A 26822-nucleotide genomic window follows, 5' to 3' on the forward strand; every position below is an offset into this window, starting at 1 on the left:
TAGTTGAATTCATGAGTCAATTGAAGCTAGACAACTATGGAAAACCTGGAAGCCCTAGACGGTCGTTTCATCCTATTGTGGGACGCCTCAGTAGTGCGCATCCACGACCCCGCCCCGCGAGATTCGAACCCAGGACCTATCAGTCTCGCTCGCGAGCGCTTAAGCACTAGACCATTTAGCCGTCATCCAACGTTGTTGGTGTTTAACTTCAACCAATCTACAGTGCTCCCAGGTTTTTTATGGTAGTCCAGCTTCAATTGAGCCATGATTTCAATTATATAAGATTACTAAAATCTCCACAAAACCCCCTTCTGATAATCAACATATGCTCACCAGTGACTGGCTCCATGAGGTATTTCCTGGAGTTCTAGAGAGAAGTAGTGAACAGTGGAATTCACCGAGGTCTGTTGTGAGGTATTAACTCACTGAAGACAATGGTGAATGGTTGCGCAATTTCTTGGATTGGTTGAAATTAGACATTAACACTGTTAGACGCTGGCTCAGTGGTCTAGTGGTTAAGTGCTCGCACGCGAGACTGATAGGTCCTGGGTTCGAATCTCTTTAGGTGAGATTGCGGATGCGAACTACTGAGGAGTCGCACAATAGAATGAAACGGCCGTCCAATGCTTCTAAGTTTCCCATCTTTGTCTAACTTCAATTGACTGATGATTTCAACCATATAAAATTACTGAAATCTGGAAACCCCTTCTGATGATGATACATACTACTTATATCTATAGACATCAATAATACCAAAATATATGTCGATAATAAAAGTTGAACTCTAGATTCAAGAACCTTCTTCAAATCTCAAATTAAATATGATTTTAAATTTAATGATTTGATGATATCAATAAATAGTTCTATAACAATTTAGTAATAGTAGTAGTAGTAGTATTAGTAGTAGTATATTCATAATTAGACTTAGATAGATAGATATAATAGTTAGGCCTATCCTTCTCTTAGTTAATAATCCCTATAACCTTAAAACTTATTTGATTAATTTTGTTTTAGTTTATTATAAAGTTCATTCCCTCCTCTTTTTTTTTCTTCTTCTTTTAACGAATCGTTTATTTTATTGGGTTAATTAAAATTGATGCCTTAATAAATATAACTATTTGGATAAACATTAGTTTGCATTCGATATTCAATCTCTATATAGATAGATAGATGGATACCTTTTGAAAGGAGAATAACTTTGAATGATACAATTAAAACAATACGATTAGTAAAACTTAATTATAAATTATAAATAAAAAAGTTTTTCTTTTAGAAAAAAAGAATAGAGGTCAAATAAAATGGAATGGTGAATGGAAGAAATCTTTATCATTATTATGAATGACCTTATTAAATGGAGATATATCTATCCTATACAGTTAATAAGAGATATACACATGCAATCTATTATTATATTGAACATTGAAATCATTGTAGCCCAAATTTTATTAAGATTAATCATAACATGCTATAACTATATAACTTTAAAACTAATTTAAAGATTGTAAATAATAGAGATAATATGTTTGATCTTTAACTTCAATTGAATGGTTTGTAGTGCAGTGTTTCGTTAATCAGAAGCTGCAACTATAGAATTGATGACCCTGATGTGCGAACATGTAACAGAATTCGCAATCCTGACGAGTGAACATGAACCAAAATTGGTAACTGTGACCAATGAACACGATACAGAATTGGCGACCTCGTTAAGCGAACCTGTCGCGACAAACCTAACGTAGGAGGCTATGTCGATGAAGAAACTTCGGCATCTCATACTTTTGACAAGTAAACTCAGTGAAGCCTATGCAGCATGACATGGATATGTTCGAATGGTGTTATCTTATCAATACTTTTTCTTCATGTCAACTCTGCTTATTGATCCATCTGGCGAATTGTTCCGTTATGATTTGAGTAATTATCATATGTTCATTGTTGCATTCTTGTCATATCATCACACAATGTGGAATTACTATTTTTTGTTCGCATTGACATTATATTATGACATTTACACAGTCAAATCACGCATCGAACAAATTATAATTTTATGGACACTACACATCATGACATTCGAAACTCACTGGAAAATTCTTATTATTCAGTAACGTAAGATTTTCCTGATTTAAGTTAGTTCGTTCCATTTTCTTTTCCATGTCATTTTTGGCCTCATCCACTTAGTCGAGGTCATTTTTTTAGTGTTATCATACAACACATTTTTCATTTCGATATTGCCTCCTATTATGTCTGTGGATGCCTTAAATTTTATTAAGCTTTACGCTAGGATCAATCATCTCTATTTTGTTCTGGATCATTTGTCACGTCAGGATCACTAATTCTGTAGTTGCAACTTGTCTTTGCCTTCTGATTTCATGCACTGTTGAGATGTGTATTATAACAGTTATCGAGGTGTAACATTAGCAAAGCACTGCACTATAGGTTTTTAAGAGATTGTCTTTTGTTCCAAGAATTAAGTTCAATTAATAGACTATTGAATATTATGCAATTGAAGTCTAGGTTAAATTAGCAGACCTTAAGTTTCACATTGTGAATGGTGATATAGTCCAACTATAATTTCATATCATAAATAGTTTTTTGTTACAAAACTGGCTTCTTTGAATCATTAGGTTTCGATCTTTCGCTAAAACTTCGGAAAGATTTTGTTTCGGTAGGAATCCGATATTATCTTTTCACTTAAACATTGTTTGTAGAAACATTGAAAACAGGTGTTTATTCTTAGTTCGCCAAAAGATATAGGTGTCTAAATCCAGTAAAACATCACCAAGCCCTAGTCAAATCATCCAGTAGTTGGCTCCATGAATGTCAAATAATTCAGCAATCTTCGTCAATATCAAAGGAAACTAACAAGCATCAGCTAATTACACACCATGGACTGATCGATGAAGCCATGGTCTCACTCTCTTCCTTGTACCTATTCACAATAACATATTTCTGTAATAACGTCGATTGTGTTATACGGTCATCAAAGCAGCCATAGTACCTCCATACGGCAAATGCGTAATTGACGTTAAGTACTAACCGCCAGGTGTGACTTTGACGTTAGTGGGTTGGTCTGACTTGAGTAGGCCCTCAATCATCCAACACAGATCACCGATTTCAGTGATTTACAGGTGGTTATTCATCGCTTTGTCAAGAGAAATTAAATCCTGCATATACTTTCTGTGTTTAGAGATCATTATCAGTAAACATGTCAATGTCTGGTCAATTTTAGTAAAGTTTCGTGTCTAAAATAAACACTTTATTCGTGAAGCTTTTAATGTTCTTATGAATAATAACACGCTCAAGGTTGAAAAGTCAAGTTGATAGTTATGAGAGTGGAAATCTCAGTACTTCACTTCAACCTGAATATTTTGCTGAATACGTTGTCCATTGAAAGCTCCACGATTAAACCATGCAGATCAGAAAACAGAGCTATTAAAGAATTATACAGTTATTGCACAAATCTATTCCTCTACGTATGTTGAACGAAAAATTTTGAATCGAAACGTATCGGGTATGCAAGAACTAGTTGATGTACTATTTTATAACCAAAAACCGTTATTTATTTGCCCCGACAACGAGTCGAACGAAGGCAAGAAAGTTCAGAAATACTTGTTCAGATTATTAATATTTCATTCAAATTCGCATTTAGTGTCGCCACGGCAATCGGAAGATTATTTACTGTATTTCGGTACTTGATGCTTGTCACATAACTTCAAAAAAGATAGCATTTCGGACCATTTCGTTACTGCTATTGGTAGGGAAGCATATAGTTTGTTAAAGTACCTTATATATTCTGACAAACCAATTCTACTTTCTCTGAACAAACTAAAGAGATTATCATCAGATAACTTTCACGTAACATCATTTGAAACACAGGAAAGAGCACAGATCAACAAACTGGTTCGTGCTCCAAATCAGAACACTAGAGATTTCATAATACAGCTTTGGACATAAGCTTCTAAACGCCGTTTTGGTTAGCGGCTGGATATTCAACTTCGCGACTGCCTGATTGTTTGTATAAACGGTTATAAAACTGAAAAGAAACTCATACAAATTCATTCCTGAACTTTCGAGACATTCAGAGACATCCGTTTTACTTACGAAGACGGTAATGATGACCATCCTGACGCTGTTACGAAACAACATGAAGTTTCACTATCAAATGTAGAAAACCTTTCTATACTGCAGAAACCTGAGAATTCCAGCAAGAGCATTTCTGATTCCTTCATACAAGTGAATAATTCGAAACGTGTTTCGAATTCGTCTTTGGGTAATGGATTCCATTTTTAATGTGGTAGGCTGCATCTTCGTCGCTAATGTCTATTTCATTATGCACGTTTCTGTATGTGTGGAAAGGTTTGACATGATTAAACAGTCTTTGGAAGTTCCAGTTTGTTTACTAGCGAAACAATGAATGATAGTGATTCAAGACCGCGCTCGTTTTGACAGAAGGATCAAGTCGTTACCGCCCACTATCGCTCATGGCAGTACTCCGCATTTGATGTAAAAATCAATTGCCAACACAGACAATTCTCACGTACTTCTTGTTGATATTGGCAGTATAGAGCCGATTAGTACTTCGAGAAATTTATTGTATCTGTATGATGCTGTTTATTTAAAGCTCACAAGTAGTGCGGTGACTTGCATCACTGACCACCAGTTCCCCATTAATGGTACATTTATTATTCAATTGAGAAATAAGGAGAGTGGTTCTGTCAATACTCGTTTCCTAGTTAGTGAGTATGGTCCATCTGCACTTTTATTGAAGGGTCTTAGATTACTGAAAGTTCTGTTTTCTTTGTTCTCTAATACTTCTGATAGTGCAGTAGTCAAAGATATAGTCTTACAATGCTCGAAGGTTGTGGGAGGTATTAAAATTCACCCAGTAAGCTTGGAAGTTAAGAGAAAGTCTATCTTCTTAAAACGTAGACTGATTACATATGTTTTAAGAGAGGCTGTCATGGATAAGTTGGATGAACTGGTTGGAAAAGGGATTATAATCTCAGTCGAGTATTCCAGTTTGAGTATTTCCGTTGTAACTTTATTAAAGGCAGATTGAAAAACACCCAGAATTTTCGGTGATTGGCTCCTGATGTTGAATTCTTCGAATTGCAGTAAGACAAGGAAAATAAAATCACGTTGCTGAACAGTTGGAAATATCTAACTAGAATACCAATAAACCTAGACTACGCAGATCGAAAATCAACGTCTTAGGGTTTGATAAATAACTTGCCACATCCACCCCGGTTAAATTGATCCACGAAGAAATTTGACAAACGCCTACTTACTCATGGATTTGTAGTGACCGGCCAGTCTCGATAAGAACACGATTGGAATAATAGAAACAATTATTATTATTGTAACCAATTGTACCAGAGATTGTTTTACTGTATTTGTTTAACTGTATCCGTTTCACTTCTTGTTCCATATACCGCCTGGTTTGGTTCGAGCTTGCTCACGCACTGCTTATTCACTTGTACTCTTTGGCACGTCTCGGTATTATTTCGATACCACGAGATCGCCAATAAATATACTTGATCTGGACTAGTAAAGCCTTCTGGTTTACGGGCTATCAAGGGAACCAAGTCATATTTGTACGCGTAATCGAATAGTAGTGGTGATCATAGTCCGTCCACGACTCGACATCCACTACAGATTATCATCTCCATCTGAGACACGTGTAAATGGCGTCGAGTCACGAGTGACTATGGTCACCACTATAAGAAGAATGAGTACCAGGTATCTACGTGAATCCCTCGAAAGGCCAAAAACCAGAAGGCTGTTAATGGTTGCAATAAGATATATTGGTTGGCGATCTCATGATATCGAAAGAATACCTAGACGTGCCGAAGTTTACAGGCGGAACTGTCGAGCGCACGCGCGTTCACGCAAGGTCACAGGCAACGGAAGGAAAAGTGTTTTTGGTAGTTAGTTATACAAGTGCAGTGAAACAATCACAGGCTCAATTTGTTATAATATTAATCGTTTCCATTATACCAATCGCGTTCTCGTCACAAGAGTAGGTCACTACACACGTCGCACAACTTACCCACTTTTATCATATTTATATATCAGTAACTTCTATCATCAGTTCCGTTTTGCATTCATTCTGACATTCCGGTCTTCTCACAATGTCCGCACCACTAATTAACAAACTCACTTATCTATTTATTTATCTTTTTAAAAACCATCTTCTCTTTGCATTCGAATTTGCTCTTTACCATTTGCATGATGTGGCCTGTCAACCCCATGCATGGTAAAATGATAACTGCTGGTATTCAGAAACCCCATTGGACTCGGAAAAACCCACTCAACAAGCGAAGATAGATATTGAAAACATACGAGTAAACGACACAAAGAGAATAAAACTCACTGAAATCTCAAGATATACTAATTCATAAGTAACTACCGAACTGACTAGAATTAGTGCAGTTAAGAGGCCAGACTATCATCCGTTTGGCATAATCAAATACGTGTGATTGTATTGAAACAACAACAAGAGATGAGTGCAAAGAAATTAATTGTCTCACACAAACTCGTGTCAGTGGTATTGAATATTGGACAAAGAAATTAAAAACCTGCGCTTTTAGAATAGTGCGTTACTATGTTAGATTCTTAGTTTCTAGCTTTGCTCTAAAAGTAAGACCCTTATTTTCCATCATTTTCCCAATTAAAATTGTCCTCTGTACTATTAAAATTGTGTACGGCGTCCATAAACGTTTTGTAAATGCTGCAAACCATTTCATCATAAATGATAATTATCTTATACTTCAAGTTCTTAAGATTACGTTGACTGATAATAGACACTGCTTTCATATATTTGTTTCCTCTTCGTTAATGTCAAACATATTACAAATGTTGGTTTTTTCTTGTTATGTGTAATCCTAATTATAATTCTATAAGTTTTTTGAGGGTTATTTCATATATTAGTGTGTATTCTGTTTCCAAGTCGTATGTTTTTCCCTTAACGGGTGGCGTTTAGTGCGTGAAACTAGCCAGTTGGTTGTGTTTAAGTATACAAGGTATCGTGCAATATGTGTAGCTTGGACGCATATTTTTACAAAACATATTGTCTGAAGATTACGAAGTACAATGGTTTACAATTAATAAGCTGTCCCAACCTCTTTGCACAACGATATTAGTACATCTCGTGAGCTTCGAATGGTATTCACCTGGTAAAGCTTGAGCTTTCCAAGGTTTCGTACTTGAAGAACATGCTTCAAAATATTAGTATTTTGTTTGGTTCATGCACAATAAAGCAGTATTGTCAATCCATTTCATGACTCAAATTTAATTTGGGTGAGATGTTTGCCGCATGACGTAAATTATTGTAGACCTTTTTTGCCCTTCTGTTTCGAAATTGTGTCAAGTCGATTGTTAGACGTTCATTATTGGTTGCATGTTATTGTTTCATAATTTATCCACTCAAAGTTGGCTTTCATACCACATATACTTCGGTAGTATTGTGCGTGACAATTTAAATTTGCAGTTATTTAAGCTTCTCTGTCACATCTCGATCGGTTACTAATTCGTCTTTCATAATCACTGATAATTCTGATTGACGTCGAACCTTACTGTTCTCTTATCTACACGTTGTAATAACAATGTATTACTTATCCTACCGTAACGCCGATTTTCGATATTTATATCTTTTGCCCTCACATGCTAAATTGAATTTTTTTTCAGTTGATGTTAACCTATACCACTGAAGTTCCTGGAGAACGTGAAGAAACATCTTTAAAGTGGGCCAGATTACTTTCCGTGCACGATTCGTTCATGCATGAGCTTTCTCAGGAAGTAATTACTATCGGGTCATCTGAAGGTCGTTTTCCATTCTTTTTAATCATTTCTAATAATTTTTCATTCGTTATTCAGAATGTCTGATTGTTATAAAACATGAAGAAGTTTCAAATCCACATTGCCTTTTGATGAAAGATCCAGATGATGTCATATGGTTGTACGATTGTAGCAAAACTGGGACACGTTGTAGTGATGGCAAGTGGTTACAGCAAGATTGTGTCACGCTTCATACTGGTGACTATTTCTACCTTTTATGGGATGAAGTAGATGTGTCGAAGAGTAGGTTTATTTATACTGTAGGAGAATAACATTTATGTGCTTGTTTTTTAAGGAGTTGGATTTTGCGTTCTTTTTGTTGATGATTTCAAACTTTTGGCTTTGTCTGGTGAGTCTGATAAGATCAAAACTACGGGACTACCGCTACAACCATCATCACCAAAGTTTATGAAGCCATCAACATCAAATGATGATACTGATTTAGAAAATTGCTTAACATGTGTTATTTGTGGAGATATCTATTTTGAGTGTTGTAGGTACGTCGACTATACTTGCCCGTATGATATGTCGTTTTTTTCAACACATTAGTGTTCAACCATGTTTACACAGTTTCTGCACACTCTGTTGGTTGAGATGTAAAAGAAATGAATGTCCTATGGTAAGTCAGACTGTATTATTTCCTTGACTACTTTCTATTTCCATTATGTTTGTTTTAAGTGTCGTAAATCAGTGTCAGCTTATGCTAAAAATCACCAATTAAATAATTTAGTTGATGTATTCCTTCGTAAACATCCAGGTAAGAATTCTTACTTTTGATGATGTGTATATCTTATCATCATTATTTTATTTATAGAGAAGTTAAAATCTGAATCGGAACAAAATGACATAAAACAAGAAATTGCAAGATTATCACGCGTAAGCGCATAATATATTATGCAACTTTTAAAATTAAATTATATTAGCTTTCAAATCACACTCGTCGATACAATAGCCGAACTAGAAGGTATGTGTATGTGTGAAAGAGAGAATAAATTTGTTTATGTTTTCCTATATATCACCATATTTTTAATTAGTTTTGTTTGTCGAAACTAAGTGAAGTTATTTGGGGTGTAATAGTGTTTATGATACATTTCTCCCTAAATCCCGGATGTCCATTGGGAACTGCTCTTAGTCATTATCCTGACTAATCATACGACACAAAGTTGTTGGGTGCGTTGACTTTGCTTAACTATGAACTCATCAACTCTGATTTTCTGACAATATTTCTGTAAGGATTCAAAACACTACTTTATCTTCTACCAGTTTTCACCACCTATGATGTAGATAAAATCTCCATCGGTGAGGATACTGTGCAGTTGTCCAATTTAAGTAGATCTAATCTTTCGAGTGGAGCTCTTAAACTTTGAGTACATTAGTAGGTTATCAGTATTTTACCATATGGTCTCTTCGAAATACTAGTGTCATATGATGGAACAGCACAGCGAGAAACAGTGTGGTGAGTTGAAGGGATTATGTGTTTTCATCTAGTGATATAAGTGAGACATTTACTACATATCCCTGAATACTGCATATATCGACAGTGACTTGCGCTGGAGTAGGTTAGAGGAGAGCTAGGGGCGGGCAAACCAAAACATTACATCACTGCAGAAAGTTATTTAGTGTTAGACTGAGCCATGTTTGTAGGTACAAACTAGTACAATTAATCTATAGTCCGCATGGTTATTTTGAATAATAATTGGACGGTTTCGGTGATAGGACTCTCAAATTGGTCACATTGGTGCAAATCTGTTTATTTCTCATCTTCTAATTGTTTATTTTTAGTGTTATTTCATAAGTTTCGTTTCTTGATTTCATTCCTTCATTTTGAACCATAAGCTCTATACTTAGTTTCTTCCATACCATTATTGATACTACCATTATTTCGACTTACTTGCTTTCACTCCGTTAATTTCATCCTCTTATGCTAATATGGTGTGATAATTTGGGCTGATGCTTATTTATGCCTGGTCTTACATTGATCATGACCAATTTTGATCACTGAAGACAATAAATTTCATTTATTAGTTAAATTTCTTTTCTTCATATTATATCAATTTCTTTTAGAAACAGAGAGAGAATTACTTTTACTGGTGGTGACTATGGTTTACTGCGTAGTTCTTCTGGCATCTTTCCTATTGTTCCGACCATCACTACCACCACAACAAGCAGTGTTTCTACTGGTCCGATAATTATGCCCACTTCTCTACCGATGAGTGCTGGTTGTGTTATATGTTCATGGTTACCACCATCATATGACCGTCGTGGCAATAGTATGACAAGTATTAGTGGCATTACTCTTAGCGACCATGGACCAAGAATTGAAGAATGTAAGTTTATTTCGGTATAAATACATAATATGTATGTTTATGGTCGTTAGGTGACAACCTTTTTTTGAATTTTTAGTATTACAAATCAACAGTTTCCACATTAAACTTAGAAATTCAAGCTTATCTACAAACGTATTCACATGATATTATGATACATACTTAAGTCTGTAATGTGTAATATTTTTCAACTCGTTAAACGCTGTTAAGAGGCATGGTAGTGGTTGTCGTTTCACAGGTTTTCCACACTGTAGTACTTGAAAAGGATTCTGAGTTAGTAGTGACTTTGTTCACCTAGAAGTACGGTCTCAGATCAAAAGGGCAGCTGGTTGGAGCTGGTGACATGACCTTTCTTAATTGTTTTTATTGTGTTATCACCATACTTTTGAGGCGTTACTACCGGTATCGGAAGTCAATGGGACAAGGTAAGGTGTATTTCTTTTAGAACCTATATTTTCTAGACCCCTGCTCTGTGGGAAAGAAGGGTTGTTAATGATAATTGTTATCTACGGGAAAAACATTAGTATCATTCAACCTCAGTATAGCTGGTCTTACGACTTTTCTCTTAGATCTTGAATTTACTACTTTTAATCCCACCCCTTCCAGGCCAACTTACATGAGAAGGGGAAACCTTATGGAACAAGTGTTCCAACTATTATAACTTGGTTATATTTTCACAATAAGCTGTTTGATTATAAATACTATTATATATGAGGGTAAATACTGAAAGCTGAGAACAATTGCTTTCTAGTTAATAATTTGAAAATTCTTGATGATTTAGGCTAAAGTACCAATCAAAAATTAATGTTTGCACTAACTAACGACTGGAAGTTAACCTGTTATACTTGTTTGATCCTTTGTTCTAATTAATTAATTGATCAATTAGTTGAAATATGACTACTCTAAATGAACCAACATTATGCGCACTAGTGCTTTAGTCTGATGCGATGTTTGGTCAGGACTCATCAGCGGCGAACCTTATCTGTATTTTCTTGGGAATCGGTACTTCGGTGAATTTCTTTAGTGAGCCTTCGGAAAGCAGTGGTTAAAACCGAAGCTTCATATGGTATGTCTCTGTCCCCTGTTTTCTATTCACTTGTGCTTTGATGCTTAATTCCGCGATCAAATATATTTAGTCATCCATTTTAGTCTAGTAATCGTGCGACTAGTAGTCTTTACGATACTTCATTACCCATTTCTTCCGCTTTAAAGTACTATTAATTCTTCAAATAGTGGAAAGGACTCTACATTCGCATCAAATTTCTGACAGCCACCCAACAAATATTGAAATGCAATGGAAAATCGTCATAAATTATCCAAATGTTGTGTGAATGCTCATTTGTTCAGATGTAGATTATGTTGAGAACATAAACTAATCATTTCTAAGTCTTTTTTATTTGTCCTAAGTTCACTCATAATCAAGCCATGTTACTGATGGTGTACTGTCCAATATGCGCTTATAACGTACAGGTACTAAAACAGATTAAGACAACTGTATATGACCTCCATAGTGTTGTCTCATAACACCATTTCGTCGATTCTCCAGTGATTTTTATCACAAAGGTTGTAGTGGAGATTGGAGCTATTTGATACTTTCCACTTGACTATTTATGACTTTATAAGGAATTTGTGGAGAAACTGATTGAATTATGATGAATAAGCAGCTTTACAGAAATTCAGTTTTTGGTTTGAAGACTCTGTAGGAATGAATTTATGTTTCATTAGCTGCTCTAGCAAAATATATATTCAACTGAGATAATCTGTGATCCTCATTGGCTGATTGACAACATAAAAATTTTGAAATTATTTCTGGTTCGCTGCTTCAAGGTTGGTAATATGGAGTATAGAATAGTACAGAAATGAGTAAATCAGAATTGAGTAAATGACTCTTGTGTTTTGTGTGAAAGAATTAAAAAAATAGAATGACTTATCTTAAAACGTAAGACAATCAGAAGAAATACCTTTGTATAGTACTAAGAACGTCTAAAATTATGATGGAAAATAATGTTTTCTCCTTCATAGAGTAAAGCTAATAACATTAAACTTATCGGCAAGACTATAATTTATGGACGAGCCAATCAGATTCGTTTGAGGGATTTCAAGGTCACGGCGCCTATTTCAGTACCTGGTGCTCATGTACGATCGGTTCACAGAGAATTTTAGAGAAGACTTGACAATTAAGCAGCTACAACAAATGAAACTACTAAGAAGTTCCTGTATTTGTGATTGCGGGTATTAAATGAGTTGTAGACCTTGTGCAGACTACCGTGATATTGTCCTTCGATGTAATATATGTTGAAGGAAGACGTTTGCTAGAATAGGAATCTTTATTGCTCGATCCAGATTGAGACTAAGGCATATTATAATAATTGCCGCCAACTGTATAATAAAAGCACCAGTAACATTGGCTGCAATAATCGCAGATGTTACTAAAGCTTCGGCTGTTCAGTTGTATGAATGTTGTAGGGACATATCCATAATAAAAATGATAAACATACACAACCGGAGTACACAAGCAATGATGAAGCTATGTGTTCTAGGCTGAGAGGGTTTTTGTGACCTTATCATGGTTCCAGAGACCAACTATTATGGAGCCAGATGGATGAGTTACTCTACCTTATGGATTACAATTTTGGAACCTTTGAACCTTTCTCTAACCTTGACATGTTTTGGGACCATATAGAAGAAGTGTATCCATTTCAATTCTTTGGTTTTGTATAATATATCTTTACTCTATGTTGACTGTTAACTGATTGGCTAACATTTCTCGAGGTCACTTAAGATTCGTTCAAAGGTCGTTCATAAATTATGGTCTCACCAACTTATCAAATGCTCAATTCTATGTAGATTGTATATAACATGCCAATCAACCCTTAACTCTAAATTTATAATCCTAATTGTAATCAGAAAGTTTGGGAAATTCCTAAAAAGACTATTTTCGTCCTTATATATAGGTCCGAGTAGATGAATATTCTATAGCCATATGGATGACTTTTTCGGCCAACAGACATATAACTCTATAGAGGACTTCAATAGATTCATGAATTATATAAAATCTTTATGGTATTATTGTTTCTCATAAAATATTCATTTACAATAACTTAATTGGTAAGTGTTTGAATTATCATGTTGTTAATATTAAAAACTGAATTTCGATCAGTTCTGGCTGTTGACTTCGACTGCTAGCATATGTGCTTCCAATGAGAATTACCATGATTTAGCCATTCTTCTCAAGTTATGTAGAACAGATGAATTGTGGCTATCAGGGGAATCTTGATAGCTTTTTTCTTTTTAATTGGAACTTGTCAGTTGGGACATATCTCCATCGTAAATTTTGTGTTCACACTTCGACTCGAATCCAGTATCGATCACTTCGAACCTCAATGCTAAGATACCGAATCCAGTTACCCACTAGCTTGTTCGGTGGGCATGATGTTTATTCCAGTTTTAGTTACAATTCACCTGTTATAAATAATTTGTGAAAATGTATCGAGGCGATCCGCATAAAATGCACATATACTAACAAGAACTGATCAATAGATAGTCAAGAATATCAAAAAACGGGGTAGAATAAACCCTTATTGATAAAGATATAGATACCATATTCGTTGGACAAGTAAGTGGCTACGTGAATCTAGTGTATAATGTGTTCATTTTTAAAACGAAAGTTACTGTTGTAGTGTCGGTGACTATATTAAGCCCACATAACGTATTCTAGCTTCTGGACAGGCCAATTTATCCATCCTTCTTGAATCACGTTTTGACCTTGTTAATTATTTACTTATCAACCCTAAGCGTATGTGTGTGTACATCTTATCCTACTCATCACATATCTGTAGTTTATTTTTGTGTGAATGTAAATATAGATTAACGCTTGATTAAATGGAGTTGGCTCACAAACCTCACTGCGCATCACTTTGTTTCGCTTCGTCCCTTTGATCGTCTGCCTGGATCAATGATTGTACAAAATATGCGTATTTAAAATCCTTTCTCGTATTCGACTTGTTTTAATTCCGTTATTCACTAACGCGAGTTAATTCGATAATTATATACGAGAATAGGCTACATGTATATCTCAATAACAATCAATCATACGATCCAACTGGAGTCAGATCCCGGGCCACAAAAGTGGTGAGCCCGTCGACAATATCAATCTATCTAATCGACGTCAAAATGTGGGGCCCCACTAAATTGGTGAGCTCGACGTGATAATCGATTTCAGATTGGATGAGAGCGTTTATCATCGTTCTGGGTAACGCATCTGCCACTTCGTTATTATTGCCTTATATTAATCATTTTGCTCTTCTATTCGGTACGCAACATTATGCCTCAACATACACAAGGGAAATGCAAGATCCTGAAAAACAACGAAACGAACACCAATCCAATCACACTTGATGAAGGAACTCTGGAAGAGTTGGAAATTTTTACGTACTTGGTCAGCATCATCAATAAACAAGGATGATCTGGTACAGATGTAAAGAGATGGATTGACAAAGCAAGGGTAGCACTCTTACAATTGAAGAATATATGGAACTCAAAACGACGTTCAACCAACACCAAAGCCAGAATTTGCAATATAAACGTCAAGACAGTTAGTTCTTTTGTACGGAACTAATACTTGAAGAACTACTAAAACCATCGTCAAAATTGTACACGTATTTCCAAACAATTGGTTACGCAATATACTTAATGTCCGTTGGTCGGATATCCTTAACAACAACCTATAGTGGGAGCGAACAAGTCAGTTTCCATCTAGAGAGGAAATTAAGAATGAATGCTGGAGGTGGATAGGACATACATCTTAGAAATCATCAAACTTCATCACGAGGCAAGCCCTAACTTAGAATCCTGATGACAAAAAAGAGTTGTTGACCAATGCATACATTGTGCCGAGAATTGAAGGTAGACATCAAGAGAATAAACAGAACGTGAAGAAACCAGAAAGGGGGCCTAGGACAGAGTTGTTTGGAGACCGCTAAATGGCGCTCTATGCTCCCACTAGGAGTAACAGGTGTAATTAAGTAAATAATGTATAAGCATATTATTTCACTACAAAAAAAGTCTGTGTTACTGCTGGTCAGTTGTATCACTTCTCAAAAGCAGTTCTTTCAGAATATATGTTTATAATTCGGTCTTTGGAAGTGGTTAATTAACCACATAGCGTAGTATGTATCAACCAACATTCTATTCATCATCATATCTAATTCTGATTATTATGATTATTATTTTGCTCATTCTTTCTATAATTCAATTTAATATTTTTCTTTAGGCTCAGCGCATTGTTATTGTACATGTTGTAATAGACCAATGCCAAGTCGAACAACAACAATTCCACAACTACATGGTATAAATCGAACAGAATGTGAAGTATGCCGGCGTACATTTTGTTCTTTAGTCAATCCATATGGATGTTCAACATGTGATGGTTATTGTTTATCTCGTGTACAAGGTGAGTAGTCATGTGTCCACTAGCGAACGTTGTCCCAAGTTGGCACATATGGTTATCAGCTTAGAAAGGGTTAATTGGTAATAATATTGATGTTAGTAGCGAATAGGCGCAGAGAATTATACGTAAAAGTTCTATTTTTATCATTGTTTACATTATGGATCAGTCTCTATTGGTTTATGTGTCTCCTGACAGAACTAAACCAACTTGGACTTTTAAATTAATTTAGGTCGTGGCTTGTGGTGGAATCCAAGACTCATATTTTGTCCTTTTGGGGACTTGCCAGCTAGTAATCAAAGGCCATATTGGAGCAGTTCGCTCAAGATAGACATATGTTACTAGAGACTGGTGATTATTAACAAAATGAAAATATCAAACTCTTACGTGTAATTTAACAACCGTTGAACGAGTTAGTGGTCATCTGAAACAAGTAGTTTAGTGAGTGGCTCATTGAAGTGATAGATATTGGGTTCAATTCTAAGTGTGGACGTCAGCTTTATGATCCAGGTACATCTAAATGGCAAGTTCTAGACAAAACAAAACTCATTTCCTGGATTCCACCGTAAGCCACAATTAAAATGAAGAATATGGTTTGAGAATAAATAATAAGATGAGAGTTTTGAAATAAGTGAAGATCGAATGCATCTAGGCCAGCGCTATAAATATAAGTTAATTACAATTAGAATTTCAAATCATAGCTGATTATCATTGCACGAAACTCAATCAGGACGTTTGTCCCTCCTGAAACTGCTTGGATTACTAATCAAGAACTTTATGAACTGGTGTTGTTATAATGTAACTTAACCTCTTTTAATCTTCATCCAATCTACTTCTAAACTGTTGTGATGGCTCTCAGAAAGCTCAGCGAAGCCTCCGGAGGGTCTAAGGGAGCCTAAGAGGTTCCGCCCAATCAGAACCGAACTTTCTAGAATATCAATGTGGTATACTATGATTGGACAGTTGTATAACTTCCTACTTCCTGATTGGCCGGATTTTGATGTTATAGTCTATACTAAAAACTACAAATACCCCTGTTTTTCTGTGCATTTTTAACACTCAATAACTGCTTCTCCTACTCTCTTCCGTCTTTTGATTCGCGACTGTGGGTTTCTTCTCGTTCGAGTACCGATAGCCGTATACCGTATTAGAGTAATCAAGTAGAGGACATAACATAATCAAGCATTTGTTGCACTTTTGAGTATGTGTTGGTGGTTTAGCATGTGTAATGCATGTTTCAGTTATCCCAAACATCTCAATCAAGTAACGTTTTTATACGCATAAACATACATCTAACCTTAACATTGCTTACTTGATCTTCTTATCTTACAACCTGGTTGTCTGTCAAAACATCTATCATCTAGTGTTCACAGTGCTTATGTATTTTCTAACTTCCAACTAAGTATGTCCCAGGTTTAAACTCCAATAGTTGTCATACCCCCTGAAGTGTGTGGTTCAAATCCGATTACATAAGCCTGTACTACTACTTGATAGATGAAATGTATTAATCATCTGTTTGGCTAATGGACAAAATTTCACTAGTTAAATTCTTTTTCTTGATATTTTATTTATTGGATAATATTTTTGAATGACTTCTTTGTTGATATCTGTCTTGAATATTTCAGATTTGACTCGATACAATTCAATACCTCGTAATTTATTATTGAATAATCGTATAGAGACAAGAATTCTTGATGTAAGTTGTTTATATTGAATGAAAGAATTCTACAGTCTTTTTTCTTCCATGTGTATTCGATAACTTAATGCATGATTTACACTTCATTACGAGGTCTATTGAGTTCTAAAAGTTACATGTGTATGGGTGTTTTTTTGCGATAAGTATTCGATCACTAATTCATCCTCTTAACACTTGATCAACCCAAGTATAGATCAGGTGAAGACGAAGACTGTGCATACAGCTGTATTGTCGAATGATACTTACCGTTCATGCACGTTTATTAATGACCAGAATAGCCCAAATAACTAGGTCAATAATCCATTTTACTCAAAATAACTTACTCTTACATGTTCCTTACCTACCTTCGGTTATCGTGTAATTTGTCCTATTTGGTTAAACAGTATGTAACCACTGTTGCTACAGTGTATTTGTTCCATTAGCCAACCTTTTCCTTCACAGTTCTAGAAACATAAAATTAACTACATCGTTTTTACAAGTGGAACCTCAATGTTTTTGATTCATATGAAGGGAAATTATTTGTTAAATTTAATACTGTCTCTGGATCAGTTCTTTGGATGATAAATTTAGATTGCTGCTTCTCAAGCATTTTGGCTCTTTCTCATATCAAGCACTATATCTAGTCTTTATGAAGTTTTTCATCCTACATTTTTGAACGTAAAGTATTCAAGACTGAAAGATATGATATGATGACCTAGGCCTTAGATAGTTGAAGTACAAATAATGTGGAATTGTGATTCTCCAATCGCTCATAGTATGTAACCACTTTTTAAGAAGGAAAAATCATATTAGTTATATCTGTTGATTATAAACAGTTATCAGTATAGGGTTGTGGAGATTGTTGAGTTTCTTTGAGATCATAGACTGATATTTTTGAACTTTTGGAAACTCGAAAGCACCGAAAATCCGTTTCATTCTAACACGGAACTCCTCAGCAACGTGCATCCCAGATCCCGCACACAGGACTCCAATCCAGAACCCTTGATTTCGCCCTCGAACTCTTAACAGTGTAATAATATTGTAAATACATGTTCATACAATAAACTATTGATTAATTAATGTCACGTACTACTCAGTTTGGTGTATATAAACCTGACTGTTAATCAGTACGAACTATATAAAACTCAGTATATTCTGATATTCGTTTTGATTTATTTTGGTTGTCAAATAAATCCTCACCTATCGTCTTTATGTTCTTATTTGCGACGTGCGTTTCACGAGTTTAGTCATTCAGTAGCAGTTACCTGCTGTTACATCAATTGCCGATGAGTATTTTAGGAAGTAAAATAAATCTTTTACTGAAGTCAATTTTCGTGTTCTTATTTGCAAGGGTTAACTGCAAGGGTTTTCAGTTTCAAGTATTACAGTACATCTCATGGTTACAATACCCTGACTTGAATATTATCGGTTGTCTGAATCTGATTATAACTCTTTTCTGACATCGTTTATTTGAATTACAAACAACAGAATAATTTTTCGATTAATTTTGTTTACTAAAACCATCTGTTCCAATTTGATCTTCACTTCAATGATTCAACTCGCTTATGTTCATTTGATGCCCCCAAATGCCATGGTACGGCCGAGAGAAAGGAGAGTCCGCTCTCCCTTTCGAAATACTCTCACATGGCCATGCGTAATATAGCCTCTGCCAGGGAAGTCCTACTCACTGCCTTCTCGTGGCATTACTGTTGTTTACGAAATTGAGAGGACGAAAAGCGAATGTCCGGCGCTTTAACCTGATTGGTGGACATGGCGCGTCCACCTAGGGTAGTTGGAAAACCCTGATTCTAAACCAATGGTGCACATGGGCTCCAGGATCCTGAAGGAACAAATGGCGTATGGACCAATCGTTGGTCACCGGCTACCATGAGACTGCATCTCCTTAAGATGCTCCACTGCCTTTTGGACTAGACCTTCAGGTCGAAGGCTCGGGGTGCGGCCACCTAATAAAACCACCTGCTTCAGTTTGGGTACCTGAACAGTATCACAGCCCTCACACAAATCAAATGAGATTTGTGGGGCGCATATATATCTGGTGCCCCTTTGTACCAATATTTGTGTGTTTAAATAAAATGTTCATTTGATATCATGTAGTGTTACCTTGGATTGTTCAAAGCTATAATATATCCATTTAAATTAAATCTAATGCGTGTCAATGATTAGAAGCGACTTTACTTATTCGATTTACTTTTAATAAACTGATTCATTCAGTATCAGGATATTAACATGACAATAAACAAAACCGTAAAACAAACGGCAAGACTATAATTTATGGACGAGCCAATCAGATTCGTTTGAGGGATTTCAAGGTCACGGCGCCTATTTCAGTACCTGGTGCTCATGTACGATCGGTTCACAGAGAATTTTAGAGAAGACTTGACAATTAAGCAGCTACAACAAATGAAACTACTAAGAAGTTCCTGTATTTGTGATTGCGGGTATTAAATGAGTTGTAGACCTTGTGCAGACTACCGTGATATTGTCCTTCGATGTAATATATGTTGAAGGAAGACGTTTGCTAGAATAGGAATCTTTATTGCTCGATCCAGATTGAGACTAAGGCATATTATAATAATTGCCGCCAACTGTATAATAAAAGTACCAGTAACATTGGCTGCAATAATCGCAGATGTTACTAAAGCTTCGGCTGTTCAGTTGTATGAATGTTGTAGGGACATATCCATAATAAAAATGATAAACATACACAACCGGAGTACACAAGCAATGATGAAGCTATGTGTTCTAGGCTGAGAGGGTTTTTGTGACCTTATCATGGTTCCAGAGACCAACTATTATGGAGCCAGATGGATGAGTTACTCTACCTTATGGATTACAATTTTGGAACCTTTGAACCTTTCTCTAACCTTGACATGTTTTGGGACCATATAGAAGAAGTGTATCCATTTCAATTCTTTGGTTTTGTATAATATATCTTTACTCTATGTTGACTGTTAACTGATTGGCTAACATTTCTCGAGGTCACTTAAGATTCGTTCAAAGGTCGTTCATAAATTATAGTCTCCCCTATACTGGATTCGATATAGCGTAGAATAACTGGCGTTCACTAATAGATAAAACAACTCCCTAACTGGAATTGGTTTCCAACGAAAATGACCTTAATAGTGTACATGCTTTGCGAAATCACCCAACTTACTAACCTTTTGGAGCTAGATTTCACCATATATTGAACTCAGTTTGCATACCATGAATCGATTGTAGTTAGATCTTTGTACTGTCAGATGCCAACTCAACGATCTAGAGGTTAACCACTGACTTTGAGCATTGAGGTCCCATTCTCTGGTAGGGTCGTTCATGCTCACTTTTGAAAAGTCTCACAATGTAAATAAACAGACAAGATGGTGGTTGGAGGTGGTTAACAGGAAACCCTGGACCCGGGTTTCGTGCTACTTGATACTCGTCAGCAAGGTGTACCTGTAATCTTAAGGGGACTGATGCTCCCTAACGGATTCGATCCCGTGTCATTCAGCTTCACAGTCAGAGACGTTACCACTGAGCTACTCGTGCCGCGATCGACCTCCTGTAGGACTGAGATGTAATCACAATTGATTGATCACTGGGTGGTGATCAATGTCACCTAGACTAGTGGCCACATTGCAACTTGATCGATAGCCTTCGATGATCAACACTAAGGACTTGACACGCATGACATTGATCACCACCCAGTGGTCAATCAATTTTGAAATAAACAAACTGTTCAACACTTCCTAGTTTTCAATGATATCCCATCTAAGGTCAATCTTTGGTAAACACCACCCGTGGATAAAACTTCTTTCAAAGAAACTTTCATTTTCTATTTCTTTTTCTTAGGATTATCTTACTTCAAAAGGTGTTACAATTCCAACATTTATTAATCATTGTTTAACATACTATATGAATACAACAACAATTTCTTCATTATGTACATTAAATGGTAATTCATTAATTTGTAAACATTGTGGTGAACGTTTACTTAGTCAATTAGCTTATCAATATCGTTTAACTATATGTTCAAATGAATTACCAAATGATGTAATTAATAAACCAAATTGTTATTATGGACGTTATTGTCGTTATCAAAGTTATAATTATAATCATGCTAGACGTTTTAATCATATTTGTGAAAGATCAATTTAATGAGATTTTTTTGGATTCTTTCATTATTCTACTACTACTAATTTTGCCAGTAGTAGTTATGAGTAGTATATACAGTTTGCTTTGTTGTTTTTTTTCGTTTTTGATTTCTTAATCGATTTGACAATCTATTTACTTTATTGAAAACTTTTGCATTTACCTTATAATAGAATCATAGAGACTGATTGTGTAATCACTATTTTGTTTTTTTTCTCCTTTTGTTTATTTTTTTTGTTCCCTTGAAAAACAAAATTTGTTTATCAGGATTGTTATAATTTCTATTAAATAAACCAAATATTCATTATTTCAATGTGTATGTATTTTTTGGATATATCTGTCCATTTTGTAAACAACGAACCAATAGGTACATGTAGTTGCTGTGCCTTCGAAGTGCCCTGGTACGGCCGAGAGTGGGGAGAGGCCACCCTCCATCTCGAAATACTCTCATATGGCCACGCGTATATAGCCTCTGCCAGGGAAGTCCTACTCACTGTCTTCTCGTGACACTACTGTTGTTTACGAAATTGAGAAAACGAAAAGCGAATATCCGGTAGCGTCTTTAACCGGGTTGGTGCACACGGAAAGTCCACCTAGGGGAGTTGGAAAACCCTGATTCCAAACCAATGGTGCACATGGGCTCCAGTATCCTGAGGGAACAAGTGGCGTATGAATCAGTCGTTGGTCATCAACTACCATGAGACTGCATCTCCTTACGATGCTCCGCTGCCTTGTAGATCAGATTTTTAGCTCAAAAGGCTCCGGATGTAGTCCCCTAAGAAAACCACCTGCTTCAGTTTGGGTACATAGGCCACAAGTGAGATTTGTGTGGCGCATATGTATCTGGTACCCATTTGTACCAATATTTATGTTTAAATAAAATGTAGTTTCTGTAATCTGTTTCTTTCTTTTGAATTTATAATTAAAACCTTCAGAATAAGCATAATGTATGCGAAAATACGAACTAATTGATGATAATCTCAAACTCCAATCGTTTGCACACAATAATTACCTAGTGGTTATTAATAATAGTAATGAATAGCAACTATACTTCTGTTTGATAGTCTGCCTAATGGCTTGTGCGGACTCAAAATTCCTGTTAATAAATAGACCTAGACCAGGGTAAATACATTCACGTGCACTGTTGAAATCTGTAAAAAAGGTTGTTTATGAACGGTGAATTCTGTATGACAATATGAAAAACTGTACAAAGCAATGTATACCGAATCGGTAAATATAATTACAAATGAAATAAAATATATCTGAAGGACTCTTCACTCAGCAATTGCAGTCATTTTTACAGTAATGTTGTATCAGATAGGAATACTAAGCAATTAAACATTAGGAATTGATATCACTTACTTGGGGAAGGGTAGAGATGATCCTGACAACCCAAAAGTAGTGTTCTAACCGAAAAAGGGGAAAAATAACAACATGTAAATCGCTGTGATGTGATCCGTTAACTGTTCAAAACAGTAGACTTAACACCATGAAAATCAAATATCCCATCGGGGATAGTTCTAGTCAACTGAATTAATTGAAAGAACGATTTCCCACTATGGCAGTTATCAGAATTCGAGATCTGAAATAAAACTTGGGTGAAGCGGATAAATCTTCTAATTGAACGCTAGATTTGGTTTCCTAAGCTGTTTTAGTAACCCTCAGCAAATTGTACACTAGTGAAATATGGAAGAAGCTTCTACTCCAAGGTTCACTTACGTACAGAAAATCTAGGGTATCAATAGCATTTTTGATGGCTTTTAACTCCGAAAAGTTCTGGAACGCCACTAAACATAGTAGCAGTATAGGCAGTCACCCAATCAGAAACGTGTTATGTGGTTTTTCACTTTTTAGATGTTTCTGGTGAAAATATTGAATTCTGATTGCATACAATGTCTTTCAAAACTCTTTTTTTAAGGAATTCTCTCGGTCTACCCACAGACACAATGATCTAAACCTTAAAAACTTATCAGTGTTGACCACTTCGAAAATTGCAAATAAGCTGGTAAGAATAACTACAAATTAACCGAAAGATAAAATGTGTAGGTACAATCGGTAATATAAGAAGCGGTACATTTAAAGAAAGAATAAAGGAACAAGCAAAGGAAATTTTCTCGTGTATTCTTATAGGCACATACAAATGGATTCTTCATCAACCACGCAACAGTTGAAGTCACCTGAATCTGACTGAGTGATAAAGGGCAGAAACAAAGGAAACTGATAGTTAAAATGCACAACATTTGTCAATAAACCCGAATCGTGAGAAGATTGGACACCTGAAAGGGTTTTTCTGCATATATATATATATATATTAGTTTGTGACGTTCCGTGGATGTTTTTCTCGATTAACTTTCTTCTTGCAACTGTAATACGCTATAAGGTTGGTGACATATATAACTACAGTTAAACTGAGGATCGGAGAACTAGGAGAGCTTCAGGAGATCGTCCAGCCTCCCCACGTTATTAGGAGATCTTACGCATATGAATCGCCTTTTCCAAACACATGTTTTGCCCCACGGATGACTTTTTTGTTCACGTACTGCATCATTTGTCCATTGACGACTTCCCTTACCCGTGACAGCATCGGCAGTAATGCTTACGATCTATGCCAGGCAGGATCTATGATATCTTCTCCTTTGCAGAATGAAGAGAACGTAAACAGTCTCCATCCTATTGGAAGTATACGTGGCTCTAGGAAGTGCTTGAATAGATTACACATTATTGAAGCGATTGCTGCTACACACTGTTTCAGAACTAGAGGGTGGATACTCTCACATCTTGATGACTTTCCTCGGGGCAGGGATTTTAGTTTTCTAGTACTAACCCAGAAGTTAGTTGGATACTACCCAAGCGATCAGTTGGCACCAGGGTTAAGGAGTGTTCCGTGCTTGTAACATTCTGGTTTAACTGGTCGTCAAGCTTGACATTAAGGATTTCTCCCATTCTAATTTGATAGAATTTCCTCTATTTTGCCTTTCAAGATCACAAATATCCTGGCCTATATGTTTGTGGAATCATAGTCCACTTAGGTTTTAGAACATTTATCTGTTACTATTATAAAAGACCTTACCTCGAAATTGTAGACTTTTCACGTTATGACTACCAAATCCATATGATCTTACGTGCAGGTGACATCACTGCCTATTCTGACTCGTCTTATCGTGCGATCAGCAATACGATGTTTAACACTTCTGAAGAATACATTTGGGCTGGCGATAGAATAATGTTTTAATGTGAATAGGGATTCGTTACCCCATGATCGAGCCATGCCATCTCGATTAGTTATTGCCGCGTCCACCATTGCTGACCTTTCCTTGTTAAGTGTTGAACATAAATTTCCATAATTATCTCATGTTCATCTTCGAGGATCGTGTGGTTAGAACTAATATCACTACAAATGTTAATTTTGTTATTTGTTCTCTGAAGAAGTGGCTTACGCCGAGTCACGAAACGTCAGAAAATCTAATTTTTCTACTCATTGGGATATTACAAATATATAATTTATTTAATATCACTACAGATTTTCTTTTAGTTATGGATCTGTAGCGATATTTATGATAAGCTTGTATTTTGGCTGCTCCTATAGCTCCAGGTTTTGCATTGCATCCGTTTTTCGATGCCAAGCAAGAGCTGCAATCATAATACTTCAGAGAGAGTTCCTAATTGTTCCAGGCTCTCCGTTTGTCTTGTGGCAAGCATTTGGTGCTACACTTAATCCGAGATCTTTTATCTCGAGGTGTGTGCCTTATCTGAGGTTCATTGAGTAGAATAGCATCCTGAATGATGTACCTTACCATTTATTTGTGGTCACCCACATTTAGCCTTCACAAGTCTTAAGAACGTTGGGCATGTTGAAGATTCCTTGTAATGGCTGTATAGTCTATCCTAGTGTAACAGAGGTGAGGAGCGTTTTTATTCCCCCCAAATATTTCGTTTGTGGCAGAGCTGAACATGACTACCACATGGTTGCTACTTCCTAATGATGCATAAACATAGATATCTTCGACTAAAAATCTAACACTTGTTAGCAAATAATCTAAGTTTTAGGGTGTCGGTGCGTACCCTATCCCGTTTTATCACCTGCATTTTCAGTCAGTACCGAATTTCCAATGGCTGCAATAAGTCACTCAGAAAAGTGCCCTGTAGGGGTTGTATCCTGCTTGTTGAGATTGAGGGATGGAGTGTTGAATTCTCCAGCTAGTAGTGCTTGGTCAAACTCCGGGTGTGACAGGTATGACAGCAGCTGTATTATCCCATTGTAGTGGCGTTGAAGTTATCGATTTCGCTGCGCGTTCGTATGTTGGGATCGCCAGTTATGTAGTACCGTGCTTCGATAATAGTTCATTCCGATAACCGTTATTATACCAATCTTAACGGTGTATAAAATCAGAAGGCAAAAGGAAGCGGCAACTACATTTTTATTGATAATCGATGCAGACCAGAAAGCTGTGGGCACATGAGCAAGTGTAAGCGAGCGAAGCAAAGATCATGCGCAATGGAGATTGGCTGGGAAGCCAACTCGATTTAAGCAAGCGTTAATCAACATTTATAGTCAGACAAAAATGAGTGACAGACATATGATGAATAAGATACGAAGTGTACACATATATGCTCATATAAAAGTATAGCCAAGGTTAATAAGCGAATAATGAACAAGATCAAAATATGACTCATGACAGGCGACTTGGCTTGGCCAGCAACTAGGATAAAGTATATGGGCTTAACAAATAAACTGATACTACACCATCTTTATGAGCGTATGAACCTGTGGAGACTGATATATTTCTCTAATCAAGTACTTGGTGCTGTTCACAATGACGCAACACCAGCATGATTACGTCACCTAAGTTGATTAGTTTCTTTGTGGTTTTATGACTCTAAAGTGACTGCTAATGCATTCACCACCCGCTGATTTGTGTACCCTACCGCATCAGAAAATTTCATGTCTTGAAAGCTCACTTCTTCATCCATGATGTCAGATGAGAGCCTATTTCAGTCAGCTTTATGATCATTAGATTCGACTGGAAGCACATGTTTCAAATCTCTCTGCTGATTTACCCATTGATCTTCCTAAGTTGCTATGGAGGGACTCACAGGTCTGTCCCATCACCTACGACCCTCCTGCAGTCGCATCCAGTTCCCAAGTTTTAAATAAATCGGTGTTTAAAACATGTTGGCAAGTCCTGTGATGTTGGCTGCTACAGGACATTTGCCTATATAGCACGTCGTATAATCAGTAAGGTAGCCTTGGTTTCCTGTATCATGTAATGTTGATCGAGGTAAACTAAGACTAAGATATTTCACGTTTAGCTGTTTTGCTGCCGCCTCGTTGATATTAACTTTGCCTGTGGCCCCTCTGGGGCTACCGCCGGTCTCACGCCCAGATAAAGGAGGAGGT

General features: G+C 36.3%; 1 protein-coding gene across 1 annotated transcript; it reads left to right on the forward strand.

The window, feature by feature from the left end:
- Positions 1 to 7770: 7770 nt before the first annotated feature.
- On the forward strand, positions 7771 to 21430 carry Smp_164690 (hypothetical protein; the record flags this gene model as incomplete). Its single annotated transcript, XM_018791716.1, has 7 exons — positions 7771 to 7816; positions 7870 to 8073; positions 8126 to 8327; positions 9895 to 10157; positions 15427 to 15606; positions 17226 to 17296; positions 21125 to 21430. 7 exons carry the CDS (start codon positions 7771 to 7773, stop codon positions 21428 to 21430), a joined length of 1272 nt encoding a protein of 423 aa, XP_018645133.1.
- Positions 21431 to 26822: the final 5392 nt, after the last annotated feature.

This window comes from Schistosoma mansoni (assembly GCF_000237925.1).
Source record: "Schistosoma mansoni, WGS project CABG00000000 data, chromosome 1 unplaced supercontig 0094, strain Puerto Rico, whole genome shotgun sequence".
Lineage (NCBI taxonomy): Eukaryota > Metazoa > Platyhelminthes > Trematoda > Strigeidida > Schistosomatidae > Schistosoma > Schistosoma mansoni.